At 47.1% G+C, this 19,416-nt stretch overlaps 1 protein-coding gene across 2 annotated transcripts in view; it reads left to right on the top strand.

Moving 5' to 3' along the window:
• The window catches only part of LOC123744869 (uncharacterized), a 61,476-nt gene extending 49,505 nt beyond the window's left edge, over positions 1–11,971 (top strand). The window contains exons 6-8 of one of the 2 annotated variants that reach the window (XM_069311714.1): positions 3,323–3,483; positions 6,508–6,640; positions 8,541–11,971. In XM_069311714.1, coding sequence (XP_069167815.1) covers positions 3,323–3,483; positions 6,508–6,640; positions 8,541–9,010 — 764 coding nt within the window. In that variant the 3' untranslated portion in view covers positions 9,011–11,971. Of the gene's footprint in view, positions 1–3,322; positions 3,484–6,507; positions 6,641–8,537 lie in introns of both variants that reach the window. The other variant, XM_069311713.1, reaches the window with a different exon arrangement.
• The last annotated feature ends 7,445 nt before the right edge of the window (positions 11,972–19,416 follow it).

The raw sequence follows: 19,416 nt of genomic DNA, 5'->3' as shown, positions 1-19,416 counted from the left end.
TGTGTACCGTGGGTGTTATACACCCTGGTCCCTGTGTACCGTGGGTGCTATACACCCTGGTCCCTGTGTACCGTGGGTGTTATACACCCTGGTCCCTGTGTACCGTGGGTGTTATACACCCTGGTCCCTGTGTACCGTGGGTGCTATACACCCTGGTCCCTGTGTACCGTGGGTGCTATACACCCTGGTCCCTGTGTACCCTGGGTGCTATACACCCTGGTCCCTGTGTACCGTGGGTGCTATACACCCTGGTCCCTGTGTACCCTGGGTGCTATACACCCTGGTCCCTGTGTACCGTGGGTGCTATACACCCTGGTCCCTGTGTACCCTGGGTGCTATACACCCTGGTCCCTGTGTACCCTGGGTGCTATACACCCTGGCCGGCTCCTCTTCACTCCGCTACACATACACCAAGTTTAATCTTATTACTGCTCCCTGGTGAAGTTAGTGTGAGGGCGGGTAGTGTGTGTGTAGGCGGGAGCTGGGGGGCACTAGGGTGATTACTGACCCCTTCACCCTGCCTCACCCTACCTCTTCCTGGCCCTGAGAGAGATGCTGAGATTGAGGGGAGTGACCGGGCAGACCAGGAGCAGTATACCCCGAACCTCCTTAATGGTGGATACTAATAATTCCCTTCAGATAAAGTATTCGAATGCTTTTAGCGTCTTGGAGGGGGTTATGCCCCCCTTCCCCCCTCCTAACACCCTCCCCTGCAACCCCCCTCTTTCTCCCTCCCCCCCTCACGAGACTTTGTGAGGGGGGGGGGGCAGAAGCACCTCATATCCCTCACAATCATTTCCTTCTGGTCTCTTGCTAGCGGGCCGTCTTGTATCTTATTGTTTCGGGGTTCGACTCCTCGTTGGTCTAAGTGGTTGGGCACCGCTCCTTCACCCCGTCCTCATGTCCCTGCTCCTGGTCCTCATATCCCAGCTCCTGGTCCTCATAGCCCAGTGCCTTGTCCTCATATCCCAGTGCCTTGTCCTTATATCCCAGCTCCTTGTCCTCATATCCCAGCTCCTTGTCCTCATATCCAAGTGACTTGTCCTTTTATCCCAGCTCCTGGTCCTCATATCCCAGCTCCTGGTCCTCATATCCCAGTGCCTTGTCCTCATATCCTAGTTCCTTGTCCTCATATCCCAGTGACTTGTCCTTTTATCCCAGCTCCTGGTCCTCATATCCCAGCTCCTTGTCCTCATATCCCAGCTCCTTGTCCTCATATCCCAGCTCCTGGTCCTCATATCCCTTACAAGTGCTAAGTAGTCACACTGGCTTAAAATCAATAAAGAAAGTGTTAAGTCAAACTTAAATCTTTCTCTTCATAATTACCTCACTACCAACCAACCTATTGGCCCCCCCATCCCTCACACTATCCCTCATGCAAAGCCTATCCCTCATAGCTTTCCCTTCCTTTTGTATCTTTCATCACAGCTCCATCCCACATTACACCCTCATAACCGCCTCATCGCTCTTCACAACACCCTCATAACCCCACTCCTCACAACTCCTCACAACTCCCTGCCTCATAATCTATGAGACACACCGCTTCTTTATGAGTTCCCGATCGAGGCTCCCCACCACCCTGGGGTCATAGAGATTTCTTCACGAATCTTTTCCTCCCCTCAAAATCCTGGGATTAAAAACCAAATATGTAATCCTGGTGGAGCCAGAACGAGCCATTGCCGCCATTTTGTCCGTCGTCGCCATATTGAGCCTCGGTGCAGACCGCGGGGTCATAACAATCTGGTTGTTTGTATGGTGACCAAACCTCGTCTTTTCGGTCCGTCCTGGACCCATTTTCGCTCGGTGCCTTGGGTGTGTTAACCACCTTTCACCCGTCCTCTTTCTGGCGCCTAAAACTTTAACCACAATCACCTTGTATAATACGTTCCTCAACCTTCCTGTATTATACATGTAACAGCCACCCTGTATTTGTCACAATCACCCTGTGATCCGTGTATTATAATGTATTTCCTCATAGCTCAATTCCTTCAGCTCAAAACAAATGCCCCGTTGCTTGTCTTTGGAACTTTATAGTTTCTCCCTTGTCCATTTTTCAGGCAGGGGTTCTATGCTGGTGCTGCATATTTAAGAGGGTGTCTCACCTTCGTTGTATATAGCACCCGGAATGACTGGCCCTTGTCCAAGTCTCTGTAGGATAAACGGACGTTGGCCAGTATGCTGGCCAACGTCCGTTTTTTGACGTCCAACGTCAAACATTAAGAGGAAGGAGTCTATACCCTCTAGAAGGTCGTTTAGATATAATAGAAACAGGATGGGTCCAAGTACAGAGCCCTGTGGGACTCCACTGGTGACATCTCGCCCCTCTGATGTCTCCCTTCTCACCGTTACTCCCTGTTTCCTGTTGCTTAGATACTCCCTCATCCACTGGAGCACCTTACCTTTTACTCCTGCCTGTTGCTCCAACTTTTGTAACAGCCTTTTATGGGGTACTGTGTCTAAGGCTGTGTGTGTGTGTGTATGTACTGTGTGTGTGCGTGTGTGTGTGTGTGTGTGTGTGTGTGTGTGTGTGTGTGTGTGTGTGTGTGTGTGTGTGTGTGTGTGTGTGTGAGAGAGAGACAATGTGGACTGCACCATCACCACACAACAACCAACCACCGGAAGGCTCACTGCTCAGGAATGTAGTTAGCCACAAACACTTTTTTAATATGAATCGAATGAATGATTGTTTTATTGATGTTGTTGTGACAAATATGCTGCCAATAATCTGTTTTAATTATATTGCCAGACTGAGTTAACTATTCATTGAATTTATGCACGAGTCCATATTAATTCCTTTATTACTCATTCATACTTTTCCATTATGTGTTCATATATTTTTACATTATTTTTGCTAACATTCCATAATACACTTCAACAGCAAGTACGTGAGAGTACTGGAGCTACGAGTCGGGGCCCTGGAGCTAGATCTGCACTTCATGTACAGAGAAATACATAAAAAACTTCACAAAAGATTATATTCCGACCAGACCACACACTAGAAGTTGAAGGGACGACGACGACGTTTCGGTCCGTCCTGGACCATTCTCAAGTCGATGAAACGTCGTCGTCCCTTCAACTTCTAGTGTGTGGTCTGGTCAACATACTTCAGCCACGTTATTGTGTCTCATCGCCTGCAGATTATATTCCACTTGGAATTTATATATGATTCATTTGTCTCTCTCTCTCTCTCTCTCTCTCTCTCTCTCTCTCTCTCTCTCTCTCTCTCTCTCTCTCTCTCTCTCTCTCTCTCTCTCTCTCTCTCTCTCACCACCACCTTCCTATTCTCCCTTCTAAACGTCCCTCTGCCCCTTCGAACCCCCAGAGGCGGAGGCGGAGATCCTGGGAGCCCCAGAGAAGCACGTGAAGCTGGGTTCGACGCTGCGTCTGGTGTGTATCATGCACCACACCACCGAGGCCCTCTCCTACGTCTTCTGGTATCGGGGCGCTGAGATGATCAACTACGAGTCTGAGAATGGTGCTGGGGTCTGTATCTCTCTCTCTCTCTCTCTCTCTCTCTCTCTCTCTCTCTCTCTCTCTCTCTCTCTCTCTCTCTCTCTCTCTCTCTCTCTCTCTCTCTCTCTCACCTCACCATCATCGCCCTCATCTGCAACCTCATCTTCTTCCCCATCAGCATCTTCATCAGCATCTTCATCAGCGTCATCATCTTCACCATCATCATCTCTCTGTCAAGACATTCAGATGTTTCGTGGTATAAAAACTGTCTTGATTGTGCGTGGAGCCTGCTGGAGCCAGCTGGAGCCTGCTGGAGTCTGCTGAAGCCTGCTGGAGCCTGCTGGAGCCTGCTGGAGCCAGCTAGAGCCTGCTGGAGCCTGCTGGAGCCTTCTGGAGCCAGCTGGAGCCCGCTGGAGCCTGTTGGAGGCTGCTGGAGCCTGCTGGAGCCTGCTGGAGCCTGCTGGAGCCAGCTGGAGCCTGCTGGAGCCTGCTGGAGTCTGCTGAAGCCTGTTGGAGCCGGCTGGAGCCTGCTGGAGCCTGCTGGAGCCTGCTGGAGTCTGCTGGAGCCTGCTGGAGCCAGCTAGAGCCTGCTGGAGCCTGCTGGAGCCTTCTGGAGCCTGCTGGAGCCTGCTGGAGCCTGCTGGAGGCTGCTGGAGCCTGCTGGAGCCTGCTGGAGCCAGCTGGAGCCTGCTGGAGTCTGCTGAAGCCTGCTGGAGCCTGCTGGAGTCTGCTGGAGCCTGCTGGAGCCAGCTAGAGCCTGCTGGAGCCTGCTGGAGCCTTCTGGAGCCAGCTGGAGCCCGCTGGAGCCTGTTGGAGGCTGCTGGAGCCTGCTGGAGCCTGCTGGAGCCTGCTGGAGTCTGCTGAAGCCTGTTGGAGCCGGCAGGAGCCTGCTGGAGCCTGCTGGAGTCTGCTGGAGCCTGCTGGAGCCAGCTAGAGCCTGCTGGAGCCTGCTGGAGCCTTCTGGAGCCTGCTGGAGCCTGCTGGAGCCTGCTGGAGCCTGCTGGAGGCTGCTGGAGCCTGCTGGAGCCTGCTGGAGTCTGCTGGAGCCTGCTGGAGCCTATTGTAAACCTCTAATGACCCTTCATGATGCTAGTTTACATGTGATGGTGATTATAGGTTCGCTGGGTCTTTGTAACACACATTACAGATCTGTATGCTGCTGTAATATACATTCTCCTCTTTCAGGGAGCTGTGGGATACATATTTCTTGCCAATTGATTACAGAGACAAGTTACAGCAACCCAGAATTAGACACCCAACACACATAAGAAAGGAAATGTCGACGTTGCGGCCCGTTTTGAACCCTTCTCTAATGATTATTATAATTGAACAAATCCACAAAAAGCCTTGGTTAGGGTTCGAACCTATGCACGGGATTTTCCTAGACGCGCTCAGGGGAATATATCATATTTATTCATTTGATATATGACGTTATTAGGATTTCTGTGTGTGTTGTTATTTTTATTATTAGTATTATATAAGGTTTAAATAATATAATTTATATTATAATATCTCACAGCAAGTTCAATACCTCAATACCTCACAAATGAGGCCAGGAAAACCCCCTTTTTTCAACATTGTCATTCAACAAACACACAAAAACAGCGTGTTGCTGCTCCTCTTATACGCAAAACTTGCCACAAATCTCTCACAAACACTGGAAAAGATTTCTACATATCACTACCCTAAAAATGCTGGAACTCTGAAAAATAGGTTTTGATTAAGAACTCGCCTGTGTGTGTGTGAGTGTGTGTGAGTGTGTGTGTGTGTGTGTGTGTGTGTGTGTGTGTGTGTGTGTGTGTGTGTGTGTGTGTGTGTGTGTGTGTGTGTGTGTGTGTGTTTATTGACTGAATATACATAACTCTAAGTATTGTTTTGAGCGTCAAACACTAACTGGAAAATATTGTTTATGACTAGAAATAACGAGAGGCAATGACCACTTTGCATAGTGAGGAAGTCAAATATGTTAAGTTAGTGAATCTTGAGGAGAGTCTTAAGGAGAGTCTTGAGGAGAGTCCTGAGGAGAGGTGAGAGTCTTACTTTACCAGCACGAGAGGCCGGACGTGCCTGACGGACCATCCTGAGGATATCATACAGGAGCCTGCTGGAGCCTGCTGGAGCCAGCTGGAGCCTGCTGGAGCCTGCTGGAGTTTTTTGGAGCCTGCTGGAGCCTACTGGAGAGTTCTGGAGCCAGCTGGAGCCTGCTGGAGCCTGCTGGAGCCTGCTGAAGCCTGTTGGAGCCTGATGGAGTTTTCTGGAGTCGGCTGGGGCTTGATGGAGCCTTCTGAAGCGAGCTGGATCCAGCTGGAGCCTGCTGGAGCATTCTGGAGCCAGCTCTAGCCTGCTGGAGCCTCGCTCTCTCCACCTGCCCTGAGGACACACCTCGTGGAACCTACACTAACATCATTATCACGTATAATATTAAAGTTAACTAAATTGGTGTATTAATGTTGTTTAATTAAAAGGTTAATTGTAAAGTAACTTTTAAGTTCTGCAAAGAATGGAGTGTTTAAAAGTACGTAAAATGAAAACTGTATGGCGGTGGTAATGCGTGTATGTGTGTGTGTGTGTGTGTGTGTGTGTGTGTGTGTGTGTGTGTGTGTGTGTGTGTGTGTGTGTGTGTGTGTGTGTGTGTGTGTGTGTGTATTACAATAAAAACAAAATGTTAATTTCAAGAACAATTCTGTATCTGTTTATTTAGGGGTCTCTGAACCACAGTAGTCTACGTCCTCGCCTCACAACCAAAGGACACAGGTTTAAGATAAGAAATTCGTGCACATTTCTTTTTCATATAATACCGGTGCTCATCTAGCAGTATAATAAGTACCTGAGAGACAGGTAACCTGTGGGTGGGGGGGGGGAGGAAGAGGGGTCAGTGTAGTTGACCTCTGGAGGAACTGGGTAAGCTATAAGCGCAGTCTTCCTGTCCCTGACAACGGGAACAATCATTTGTGTTTCTTGAAAGAGTGGGAGATATTTTGTTCTCATGATTGTTATCTGGAGTTCATTTTCTCACTATCCTTGCTCATTGTCCTTTCTCACTATCCATTCCAGAGTGTGGTGGTGGAGAGTGATGACCACACCAGCGTGCTGATGGTGACGAGTGCCAGCCGTCACCATTCTGGTAACTACACGTGTGCACCATCCAACACCAAGCCTGCCTCCATCCTGGTGCATATCCTTAATGGTGAGGGCCGCTTAACACTCACTGTCCCCCCTACTGTGTCATCACTATCACCACACTACAGCCGTCACTACACTGTCTCCGTCATCACACTATCTCCGTCACCACACTACCACCATCACCACTACCACCATCACCACTATTACCATCACCACTACCACCATCACCACTACCACCATCACCACTATTACCATCACCACTACCACCATCACCACTATTACCATCACCACTACCACCATCATCACCACACTATCACCATCACCCATATCACCATCACCACACAACCACTATCACCACTACCACCATCACCACTACCACCATCATCACCACACTACCACGAAAGAGAGAGAGAGAGAGAGAGAGAGAGAGAGAGAGAGAGAGAGAGAGAGAGAGAGAGAGAGAGAGAGAGAGAGAGAGAGAGAGAGAGAGAGAGAGAGAGAGAGAGAGATAAAGAGAAAGAGAAAAAGAGAGAGAGAGAGAGAGACAGACAGAGACAGAAAGAGAGAGACTGAGAATATCTCTTCACGTAAAACTTTCCATCACAATTTTCCCCCAAATTTAACGATAATTACTCAATTAACGCTGGCCAAACCATAACCCAGTAAGATGCATGCTAATTCCCTGCTTATGGAAGCCAGTATATTTACTCCTTAATTAGAAAATTCTTAATAAAGCTCTGTAGCATTATGCTTTAAAGTATTTTGTGGTGAAGAATGCTGAGTGGTTACGTATGTGAAGCTGGGAGTATATTTGTGGTTCAGTTTATGTGGTTCTATAACATGACCTTAAGCCAGCTGGTTCTTAATACAACCATAAGCCAGCTGGTTCTATATACGACCATAAGCCAGCTGGTTCTATATAGGACCATAAGCCAGCTGGTTCTACACAACCACGAACCACCTGGCCCTCCATCTGAAGGTTCCCAAGTCAGTATCATAAAAATTTTATTTCCCCAAATTTCTACAGAATTGACACAGTCCAACATTATTGATAATTCTCTTTGTCCAAGAAAAAAAATTACCTTGGGTGAAATAAAAATACTGATGCTCATTTACAGCAACGGTCCAACTCTTTTTGAACTCGTTAACGGTTTTAACGGTTTTTTTATTTTAAAATGAAATGTAGTTGTTTTTTAAATTAAATGAGGTTTGCGTTAATTAAAGAACTCTGTCACTAAAGAGTATGGTAAATAGTTAAGCTGTTAGGGTGGTTAAACCTAATTGCATGACTGAAGGGCTAAACTATTTTTGTAAAACTGTAGTTTGATAATCCTTGTATACGTGTAATACAATATACAACATAATACTACAATAGACGTTGTAAAAGCATTATATACACATATAAAACTACAATTGAAGCCTAAATAACAATTGCAGAATAGATTCCATGATACAATAGATAAACAGTCTCAATAGATGTTGTAATACAAAAGATGTAAAAAAAAAGGCTCAATGAAATCCAGAATAATTCAATAGACTACAAAAAAATTCAGTAACACGATAGACTCAAAAATACAATATAGAATAGCATAATAGATGTTACAGTAACACAATAGACGATTTAATACATGCCGCAGAAATAGACCTTACACACACATACACACACACACACACACACACACACACACACACACACACACACACACACACACACACACACACACACACACACACACACACACACACACACACATACCCATATCTCTGACCAAAGAGCCAGAGCTCAACCCCTGCAAGCACAATTAGGTAAATACACACACACACACACACACACACACACACACACACACACACACACACACACACACACACACACACACACACACACACACACACACACACGCATACACACGCTACTGTGTATGTCCAGGATCTATGTATTACCGAGTGCTTCTCCCCAGAAGAATATCCTGCGGCCATGCAGCACGGAAAGTCCGCCTCCTGTAGGCTGGCAGCGTCGACCTCTCTGGCGGCACTGGCGGCCCTCGCTCTACTCCTCCAAGCAACCGTAGCTTCGCCTAGCTCCTGGACACTGCCTTGGAAAGTCTCGACTACTGCCGCCTTCGCTGGCTGGTGGGAAGTGTCGCCAATCATCCGGTGCCACGAGAAAGAAAAGTTGCAACGATCTCATTACCGGAAAGTTGCTTCGAGAAGAAAGTTACAGTGTGGAAGACGGGCGAGAAGGGCTGCTGGAGCTGCCCCGATGACTTCAACTGTAGCGGCAGTAGCAGTAGCGATTGCAGCCTCATCCAAATCACAAGTAACAGCAACAGCAGCACCCACAGCAGCAGCAACAGCAGGAGCAACAGCAACAGCAGCAGCAACAGCCGCAGCAACAGCACTAAGAACTGCCCTGAACGGCACACTCTCTTAGGGAAAACGGGACACATTTTGCCGCGTAATTTCTTTTCGAGAAGGGCAGACTCTAAGAAAACACACGTGTATAGAACTTACACTCCCTCGAGGAGTACCTATCCACTCTAGAGGAGTACCCATTCATATTGGCATCCCGGACCATCGACACATTTATATTTTGTAATAAAAATGAACTAACAAACAATTCATGTCCAATAACAACATCTTGCTAATCGTAAAAACATTGCGTAACGAAACAAGCGATAATGTAAGCTCTAAATTGTGATTTTGTGTGATTTTTTTTTGGTACATGTAATTGACAATGTGTGTGTGTTATATGTGAGTATTTAAATGTGACCTCGTGACCCTAAATGACCCCCCCCCCCCCCGGGACAGGAAGTATATAATTTCATGACTAGATTAACCCAGTTGAATGATATTCTCACGTCAGCTTTAGAAATGATCTTCAACTCAAGTACAGGCTCCATAACTTGGCGTCAAACTAAGGCGTTACATAACTAGTTTTTGTATCTTTTTAATAATATTGTAACTGCCAATTTGCCTGTAAATTGTAAAAAATTTTGATTCAGAAGGTCCATTGCTTAAATTTCGTTATCAGGTAGACATTTGGGGTTATCTTTAGTTATTAGCTAGTTAGACGCCGGTTGTTATCTTTAGTTATTAGATTGACACTTGTAGTTATCTTTAATTATGTGCTAGTTAGATACTTATGGCTACTTTTAGTTATTAACTAGTTAGACCCCCCTGTGGCTACCTTTAATTATCTGCTAGTTAAACACCTGTGATTACCCTTAGTTATTTGGTAGTTAGACATCTATGTTGATATTTGGTAAAGGAATCTAAGGAGCTGAAGCTTGATCCCGTAAGTATATATATGTGAGTACACACACACACACACACACACACACACACACACACACACACATAAAACATGGGAGACTTGATCACCATACATAAAATACTCAGGGAAACAGGGCCAAAAACGACAGTTTAATATAGAACAGCACGAACAAGGAGACTCAGAGGCATGTATTCATAAACGATCCATAGGGATATTAGAAAGATATTTCCTAGTATCATAGTGGACAAAAATAATCAACAAGGAATTGAGGTAATAGAGTCAGGCTCTATATAACATTTCAAATGTAATGAGATCCCAAAAGGCTCAGAAACATGTATACTATTCGAATGAGTATTGAAAGTCGGGACCCAATAGCTGAAACACGAGCATATATAATGTATATATATCAATGTATATATATCAATGTATATATATGTATATATATATGTATAATAATGTATATACATCAACATATATTTCATTATTCCATCCCTATCATAACATTACTGCCTGCTACTAAATCAAATTAATTATTTAATAAAAAAAACAAAATGCCAAATAGACTAATGAATTATTTACAAATAAATATATAAATAGATTCTAAACATATAAATTTACTGAATAAATTAAGAAGACACAAATTAAGGTAAAAATTAAGTTTCAAGATCAACAAAAGAAATATTTGGGAATAATTAAATACATGATTTCTGATTTCACTTACGACATCCACATTACGAACACGTAGAGTCCTTCACTGACAGGTGTGGAGTCAGGTGTTGTGGCCACATAGAGCCAGGTGTTGTGGCCACATAGAGCCAGGTGTTGTGGCCACATAGAGTCAGGTGTTGTGGCCACACAGAGCCAGGTGTTGTGGCCACATAGAGGCCCACAGAGCCAGGTGTTGTGGCCACATAGAGTCCCACAGAGCCAGGTGTTGTGGCCACATAGAGGCCCACAGAGCCAGGTGTTGTGGCCACATAGAGCCAGGTGTTGTGGCCACATAGAGGCCCACAGAGCCAGGTGTTGTGGCCACATAGAGCCAGGTGTTGTGGCCACATAGAGGCCCACAGAGCCAGGTGTTGTGGCCACATAGAGCCAGGTGTTGTGGCCACATAGAGCCAGGTGTTGTGGCCACATAGAGCCAGGTGTTGTGGCCACATAGAGCCAGGTGTTGTGGCCACATAGAGCCAGGTGTTGTGGCCACATAGAGGCCCACAGAGCCAGGTGTTGTGGCCACATAGAGCCAGGTGTTGTGGCCACATAGAGCCAGGTGTTGTGGCCACATAGAGGCCCACAGAGCCAGGTGTTGTGGCCACATAGAGGCCCACATAGTCATGTGTTATGGCCACATATAGAGGCCCACATAGTCATGTGTTAAGGCCACATAGGTCTAAGGGTCACGAGTCACGTTTAAAAACATTTTTACACATTTTCTCTTATACCATTTATTATGTACTGTAAATATGTATAATTCTTGTATGTATGATATACATATATACATAGTGAACCACTGTAATGACTGTGTGAAGGTGACGAGGAAGGTAGACCCATTACAGCTGTATCCTGTAACACTAAATAGAACCAATAGATCAAGGCTAGAATTCTATCAAACACTTTAAAGTCGTCATTTACGAAACCTGTAGATCTTTTCTCAATGATGGCGGCTCAAAATGCATTTATTGGACAGTTTAAGAGCTCGTTGAGGTTGTTTACAACCCTCTAACAACCGCAGGTTGTGACGTTTATTAAACTCGTTAACTGTTTAATGAATGTAGACTAGTCATCTGTGGTTGAAGAAAGATGTACGGGTTTCGTAGCGGGACGCTTGGTCCTTCAGTTCTACCTCACTCGTCCTGTCCATCACTCATCCTTCCCCCCCTCCTCCAAGACGTGTACTACTCAACTGTCTTCCTCAACTGTTCCCTAATCCACTTAGCTAACTGCCTCATCTAACTGAATCTCGAATCAATTCAGAACCAGCTCATTAATGACATGAGTAACATGAGTTTCCATGAAGCGTGATGAGGTGAGTCACCCGGAGATGAGTCACGTGGGTGATGCTGGGAGATGAATGTCGATATTTATGTACATCAATGAATAAAGGTATATTTTACTCAGCTAATGTTATTTTGAAGTCACCCCTGACGTTACAAGACGGATAGGAGGGATAGAATGAGGACGGGAGGGAATCAGGGAGGGATAGGAGGGAAGGAATGAGGAAGGAAGGGAGTGAGAAAGGGATAGAAAGGATGGAGAACGTCAGGAATGGATGGAATATGGAGATAAACACCAATAAATTCATCTACCCACCCTGGATAGAAGACAAGGTTGAGGGCGGTCCCCCCCCATCTCCCATCTCTTCCCTTGGCGCCTAAAAGGTCAGAGAGAGAGGGCGGCTCAGGGGCGGCCGCGTTCGCTTATCCGACTTGGAAATCCGTTTGCATCGCTTCTCGGCCTTTCGGATAAGATCAAAGTGCAAATCCGGATGCATATTTGTGTGTTCCATCTGGCTCTTAGTACATGCAGGCTCGGCTGCATTTCTAAACATATTGCACGGCTGAATAAATGATGTATTAGTCTATGCTCTGACTGGTGGGTTTTATATATATATATATATATATATATATATATATATATATATATATATATATATATATATATATATATATATATATATATATATATATATATATTGTACCTAATAGTCTGAACGCACTACTTGTCCTAGTATGCAAGGCCAAATTTGCCTAACAAGCCGATTTTTTGTGAAATTAAATATTTTTCCATTTTTTCTTATGTATTGATATAGCTTTGCATTATATTATATATAATTTTATTATTTTTTTAATTTGAGTTAAAACTAACGTAGAAATATTACCAACCCTAACCTAACCTACCTCAAACTAACCTAATTTAACATAACTAAGCCAGTAATTCATGTTGTTAATATTATAATATTAATTCAAATAAACCAATTTGAAAGAAATTTGTGAAATTAACGAAAATCATTCTGCCTGTTAGGCAAATCAGGCCTTGCATACTAGGCCAAGTAGTAAGTTCTGGCTATTAGGTATACAAAAATTCGCAATATTTTCGTATTTCATGAAGAGGTTGCAGGTTGACCTCGAGGAGCTGAGTGTGACCTCTGAGTGTGACCTCTGAGTGTGACCTCTGAGTGTGACCTCTGAGTGTGACCTCTGAGTGCTTCCTAAACTACCTACCTTACATCATCTCTACCTTCCTACATTACCTGACTTACCTCACTCGTAGGAGTCTCTCACTCTGAGGTAGGAGTCTCTCACTCTCAGGTAGGGAGGAACACACACACACGCACACACACACACACACACACACACACACACACACACACACACACACACACACACACACACACACACACACACACACACACGCGCGCGCGCGCGCGTGCGTGCGTGCGCTCATTCCACCCCCTCCCCCCCCCTATCCCCCACAATAACACGAGAGGTAGAGAAGGGTATCAGATCCCACAATTAGTCTTAAGGGGGTTAACCCCCCCCTCCCCCCCCCCCCCCCGCCTGTAGACCAGCGTGAAACTGAACGCTCGCCAATTAAACTTCCCGTAGATTCCTACCTTCGCCGGCTTCTTTCTTCACTCACCTCTTCCTTCACCCCGGGGCTCTTCATTCTCACTTCACACTCGGGTCAATATAACCTCTGGGTGAACCTTTGGAGGGTAATGACCTCCACGAGTTGTTGATTTAAGTGTATGATTTGCATACACGTAAGCAAAGAGACGTGGAGGAGAGAGAGAGAGAGAGAGAGAGAGAGAGAGAGAGAGAGAGAGAGAGAGAGAGAGAGAGAGAGAGAGAGAGAGAGAGAGAGAGAGAGAGAGAGAGAGAGAGGAAGGAAGGAAGAGAGATAAGAAGGTCTAAGGGCGGGAACAGACACTAAATGATTATCTTTATCTTATTCTTAACATTAGCATCTCTATCGAATCTTGTACACATACAGAGGCCTCGCGGCTGAGTGGACAGCGCTTGGGATTCGTAGTCCTGTGGACAGGGGATCGATCCCCAGCGATGGCGGAAATAACTGGGTAGTTTCTTTCACCGTGATGTCCTTGTTACCTAGCAATAAATAGGTACCTGGGAGTTAGACAGCTGTTACGGGCTGCTTCCTGTGTGTGTGTGTGTGTGTGTGTGTGGAAAAAAATATATTAGTAGTTAGGAACAGTTGATTAATTGACAGTTGAGTGGCGGGCTGAAAGAACAGAGTTCAATCCCCGCAAGCACAACTAGGTGAATACTCACATTTAAACATCACACATGTACCAATACACACACATATAAACATCAATCATTCACAACGCACACATACAGGTAAATATCAATTACCACTCAACAAATTAATGACCAAAAGCTTTTTCCCGTAGTTCATTAGACTAGTTGAAAAACAATTATATAAATGATTTTAGTATTATTAAAACTCAAAAAGCATATTATGGACACAAAATTAATCTGAACTCAGCCCACTGAAAAGTCAAGAGATGTTCTCTTTAATGTCCGAAACTTAAATAATAATTATATATTGCGAATCGTGAAAGATTACACGATTAATATTTTTGATGATTAAGCATGAATAGGAGAGGGGTTATCTTGAGGTTATCTTGAGATGATTTCGAGGCTTTTAGTGTCCCCGCGGCCCGGTCCTCGACCAGGCCTTCACCCCCAGGAAGCAGGCCGTGACAGCTGACTAACACCCAGGTACCTATTTACTGCTAGGTAACAGGGGCATAGGGTGAAAGAAACTCTGCCCATTGTTTCTCGCCGGCGCCTGGGATCGAACCCAGGACCACAGGATCACAAGTCCAGCGTGCTGTCTGCTCGGCCGACCGGTTCCCCCGGGGGGGTTAGGATGGGTAAGAAGGGGGAGGAGGGATGAGGTATTGTTCATTCCTCATACATAGTCTTCATAATTCGTATCAAAATCAGTACTGATATCTTCAAAACGTCTTTTGACCAACAATGGCACTTCCCTTTCTTCGTTATCATCTTACTCTCGTTGTTATCGTTAAAATATTGCATTAGGGATCATTTTAGTTATTTTCGCTTCTACTATTACTATTATATCTTGGGTCATATTTGCAGTCCTTTCGAAGGGTTCATTTGTTTTGTTTGATATTCCATCAGCATTAGTATACCAGGTTGTCGGGCTCTGTTGCACTGAATTCTGCCTATAAGCCGCTCACAGCCTGGGTGTTGGGTGCTACGTTGTTCAGGTATAGAATATAAACTTAGGTTAGTAAATACAGGGAAGAACTTTCTCAAGTTCTTTCTCAAGCAGTGTAGACATACATTGGGGTAAGTACTTAGACTGTGTATGTACAGTCTTGTATGTCTGACTGTACACGAAACTAAGACTCAGAGTGTGACCGGGTTGTTGTGGGTGGGTTGATGGGGGGTGGGATAGTGTGGGTGGGATGATGGGGGGTGGGATAGTGTGGGTGGGTTGATGGGGGGTGGGATAGTGTGGGTGGGTTGATGGGGGGTGGGATAGTGTGGGTGGGATGATAGGGGTGGGATAGTGTGGGTGGGATGATGGGGGTGGGATAGTGTGGGTGGGATGATAGGGGTGGGATAGTGTGGGTGGGATGATGGGGGTGGGATAGTGTGGGTGGGATGATGGGGGTGGGATAGTGTGGGTGGGATGATGGGGGGTGTGATAGTGTGGGTGGGATGATGGAGGTGGGATAGTGTGGGTGGAGGTGAACAAAGGGATGAGGTGCAGAGTTATCAGGGCGTCATCACCATAATGGCAGCCTCCGCTTCAACGCTCCTCAGTCTTATCTAACTCCACTACACGGTAATTAAGCTCTAGCTGCTGGCGGTAACAGACACGCTGAGACCAGCAGGCAGGCTGGCAGACAGGCAGGCAGGCTGGCAGGCTGGCAGGCAGGCAGGCAGGCAGGCAGGCAGGCAGGCAGGCAGGCAGGCAGGCAGGCTGGCTGGCTGGCAGGCAGGCAGGCAGGCAGGCAGGCAGGGAGGCAGGCAGGCAGGCAGGCAGGCAGGCAGGGAGGCAGGCAGGCAGGCAGGCAGGGAGGCAGGCAGGCAGGCAGGCAGGCAGGCAGGCAGGCAGGCAGGGAGGCAGGCAGGCAGGCAGGCAGGCAGGCAGGCAGGCAGGCAGGCAGGCAGGCAGGCAGGCAGGGAGGCAGGCAGGCAGGCAGGCAGGCAGGCAGGCAGGGAGGCAGGCAGGCAGGCAGGCAGGGAGGCAGGCAGGCAGGGAGGCAGGCAGGCAGGCAGGCAGGCAGGCAGGCAGGCAGGCAGGCAGGCAGGCAGGCAGGCAGGCAGGCAGGGAGGCAGGCAGGCAGGCAGGGAGGCAGGCAGGCAGGCAGGCAGGCAGGCAGGCAGGCAGGCAGGGAGGCAGGCAGGCAGGCAGGCAGGCAGGCAGGCAGGCAGGCAGGCAGGCAGGGAGGCAGGCAGGCAGGCAGGCAGGCAGGCAGGGAGGGAGGCAGGCAGGCAGGGAGGCAGGCAGGCAGGCAGGCAGGCAGGCAGGCAGGCAGGCAGGCAGGCAGGGAGGCAGGCAGGCAGGCAGGCAGGCAGGCAGGCAGGCAGGCAGGCTGGCAGGCAGGCAGGCAGGCAGGCAGGCAGGCAGGGAGGCAGGCAGGCAGGCAGGCAGGCAGGCAGGCAGGGAGGCAGGCAGGCAGGCAGGCAGGCAGGCAGGCAGGCAGGCAAGCTGGCTGGCAGGCAGGCAGGGAGGCAGGCAGGCAGGCAGGCAGGCAGGCAGGCAGGCTGGCAGGCAGGCTGGCTGGCAGGCAGGCAGGCAGGCAGGCAGGCTGGCAGGCAGGCAGGCAGGCAGGCAGGCAGGCAGGCAGGCAGGCTGGCAGGCAGGCTGGCAGGCAGGCAGGCAGGCAGACAATCAGGGAACTACGTACAGAATCTGGTGTGGTACTGGTCTTGATAATAGTCTACCCTTGCTCATTACAGGGACGTAAACAATATTGAGAACTTCATCAAGAGAGAGAGAGAGAGAGAGAGAGAGAGAGAGAGAGAGAGAGAGAGAGAGAGAGAGAGAGAGAGAGAGAGAGAGAGAGAGAGAGGATAGATGATATCATTTTGGGGGCGTTCGTAAGACCAGGACAATTCTATAAACATGAACGATAACCTTCACGAAGATGAAGAGAGAAACGAGGCTGAGTGGCCATGTTTGGGACGGTCAAAGGTATCTCTCTGGCCCGGGCTTCGAACCCCCAGGTTCGAAGCAGGGAAAATGAGGTGTGTTGGAGACCGGAGCTGAACACTATGGAGGGAGGCTACGGCACTTTGCCGAAGAGCGTCGTCGTCTTAAGCTAAATAAGCATTTTTCTCACCTGAGTTTCTATACGTTGGTAAAGGTTTAAGGTCTCAGTAGAGTACCCTGCTGCAGGTTACACTCCAACGCCTCACAAACACAACACCCTCTTTACACCTACTTTTGTCTAAATGTGATCAGGGGCCAGATTCACGAAAACACTTACGCAAGCACTTACGAACCTGTACATCTTTTCTCAATCTTTGGCGGCTTTATTTACAATTATTAAGCAGTTAATGAGCTCCGAAGCACCAGGAGGCTGTTTATAGCAATAACAACAGTTAACTGGCAAGTTTTCATTCTTGTAAACTGTTTAATAAATGTAACCAAAGCCGTCATTGATTGACGAAAGATGTACACGTTCGTAAGTGCTTGCATAACTGCTTCGTGAATCTGGCCCCTGATTCGGATAATCCTAGGACGGAAGAATATTGTGAGATTAGATTACACACGTGAAGATTTGCATTCTAAACATGCTCACTCCCTTGAGAGCTCCAAGAAGGAAGAATGTATATGCAATTTGCTATATATCAAAGACGCTTTAGATTGTGCACCTTAAATACATCCCATTATTCTCGTTATAGCTAGACTCAACAGCCCGGTTAATAGCACTAACGACCATTATCTCCCACTCGGGCTCAACCACTTGGGCTGGACGGTAGAGCGACGGTCTCGCTTCATGCAGATCGGCGTTCAATCCCCGACCGTCCAAGTGGTTGGGGCACCATTCCTTCATCCCCCGTCCCATCCCAAATCCCAACCCCTTCTCAGTGCTATGTAGTCGTAATGGCTTGGCGCTTTCCCCTGATAACTCTCTCTCTCTCCCACTCGGGCTGGGAGTAGAGCGACGCTCTCGTTTTCTATGCATCTATTTTTATGTTTTATAAAACAAATACACGACAAGTAAAGCATACAATACAAAGGCACCAAAGGCACCGAAGCACCATAAATGCAACATACAATATAACAAGTACAAAAGCCACAGCAAAATGCATAACTCAAATGAAGACATTACGGGACAAAATACAGAACAAATGGCGTATAGCAAAATACGTTAACTGAAAAAACACGAAATAACAAAGAGAAATACATGAGCACACACAATAAGGCCCCGCACAACCCAGACGGGGCGAGCCAAATAATACACAATACACCACACAGGGCGCAAAAGAAACATCAGAAACAAAAGGCACAAAATGAAAAATAAAATTGCTAAACACACACACAACCCACGGAACACCCAGCACAGTGCAAACATTCGAACACCCGTCCGGAACACGCAGGAACCAGGAACAATCGTCTGCCGCACCCCCCAACACACATGAAAGAAATTACCGGAACACGCAGGAACCAGGAACACTCGTCTGCCGCACCCCCCAAACACACATGAAAGAAATTACCGGAACACGCAGGAACCAGGAACAATCGTCAACCACACCCCCCAAACACACATGAAAGAAATTATCGGAACACGCAGGACCCGGCAAAAAAAAAACACGCACACACCAGAAAACACACACTAACGTTCAATGCTGCACAAGTCATCCACACATCCATTGAGAAAATAAACAGAGGGCGGTGACGAGGATTCGAACCTGCGTCCGAGAGCATTCCAGACGCTACCTTAATCGACTAGGCTACGACACGGCCCTATTTCAATGCACTTGTTCAGCCGAAACTTGACTATAAGAAAAATATACACAAATAGTTCATTCTTCCCCAGAGATCTCCATGATCCCCAAGAGATAATAAAGTGAATGGTTTATTAGCTTTTAAAGTTTTAATTGTGGTTTCTGGGTGCTGCGGGAGACGTGAAGCATGGCTAGGCTTGCCCCCCCAGCTCTCCCGTCCCTAGGACACAACCTAGTAACTCCCTGGTACCTAGTAACTCCCTGGTACCTAGTAACTCCCTGGTACCTAGTAACTCCCTGGTACCTAGCAACTCCCTGGTACCTAGTAACTCCCTGGTACCTAGTAACTCCCTGGTACCTAGCAACTCCCTGGTACCTAGTAACTCCCTGGTACCTAGTAACTCCCTGGTACCTAGTAACTCCCTGGTACCTAGTAACTCCCTGGTACCTAGCAACTCCCTGGTACCTAGTAACTCCCTGGTACCTAGTAACTCCCTGGTACCTAGTAACTCCCTGGTACCTAGCAACTATAATTCCAGGTACCAGACATCTCGTCTGGCCCGGGAATCGAACTTGGGTTCAATCAGTTGTGTAGCCGACTGC

Source organism: Procambarus clarkii, chromosome 70 (assembly GCF_040958095.1).
Source record: "Procambarus clarkii isolate CNS0578487 chromosome 70, FALCON_Pclarkii_2.0, whole genome shotgun sequence".
Lineage (NCBI taxonomy): Eukaryota > Metazoa > Arthropoda > Malacostraca > Decapoda > Cambaridae > Procambarus > Procambarus clarkii.
This window is presented reverse-complemented; position numbering and strand designations above follow the sequence as displayed.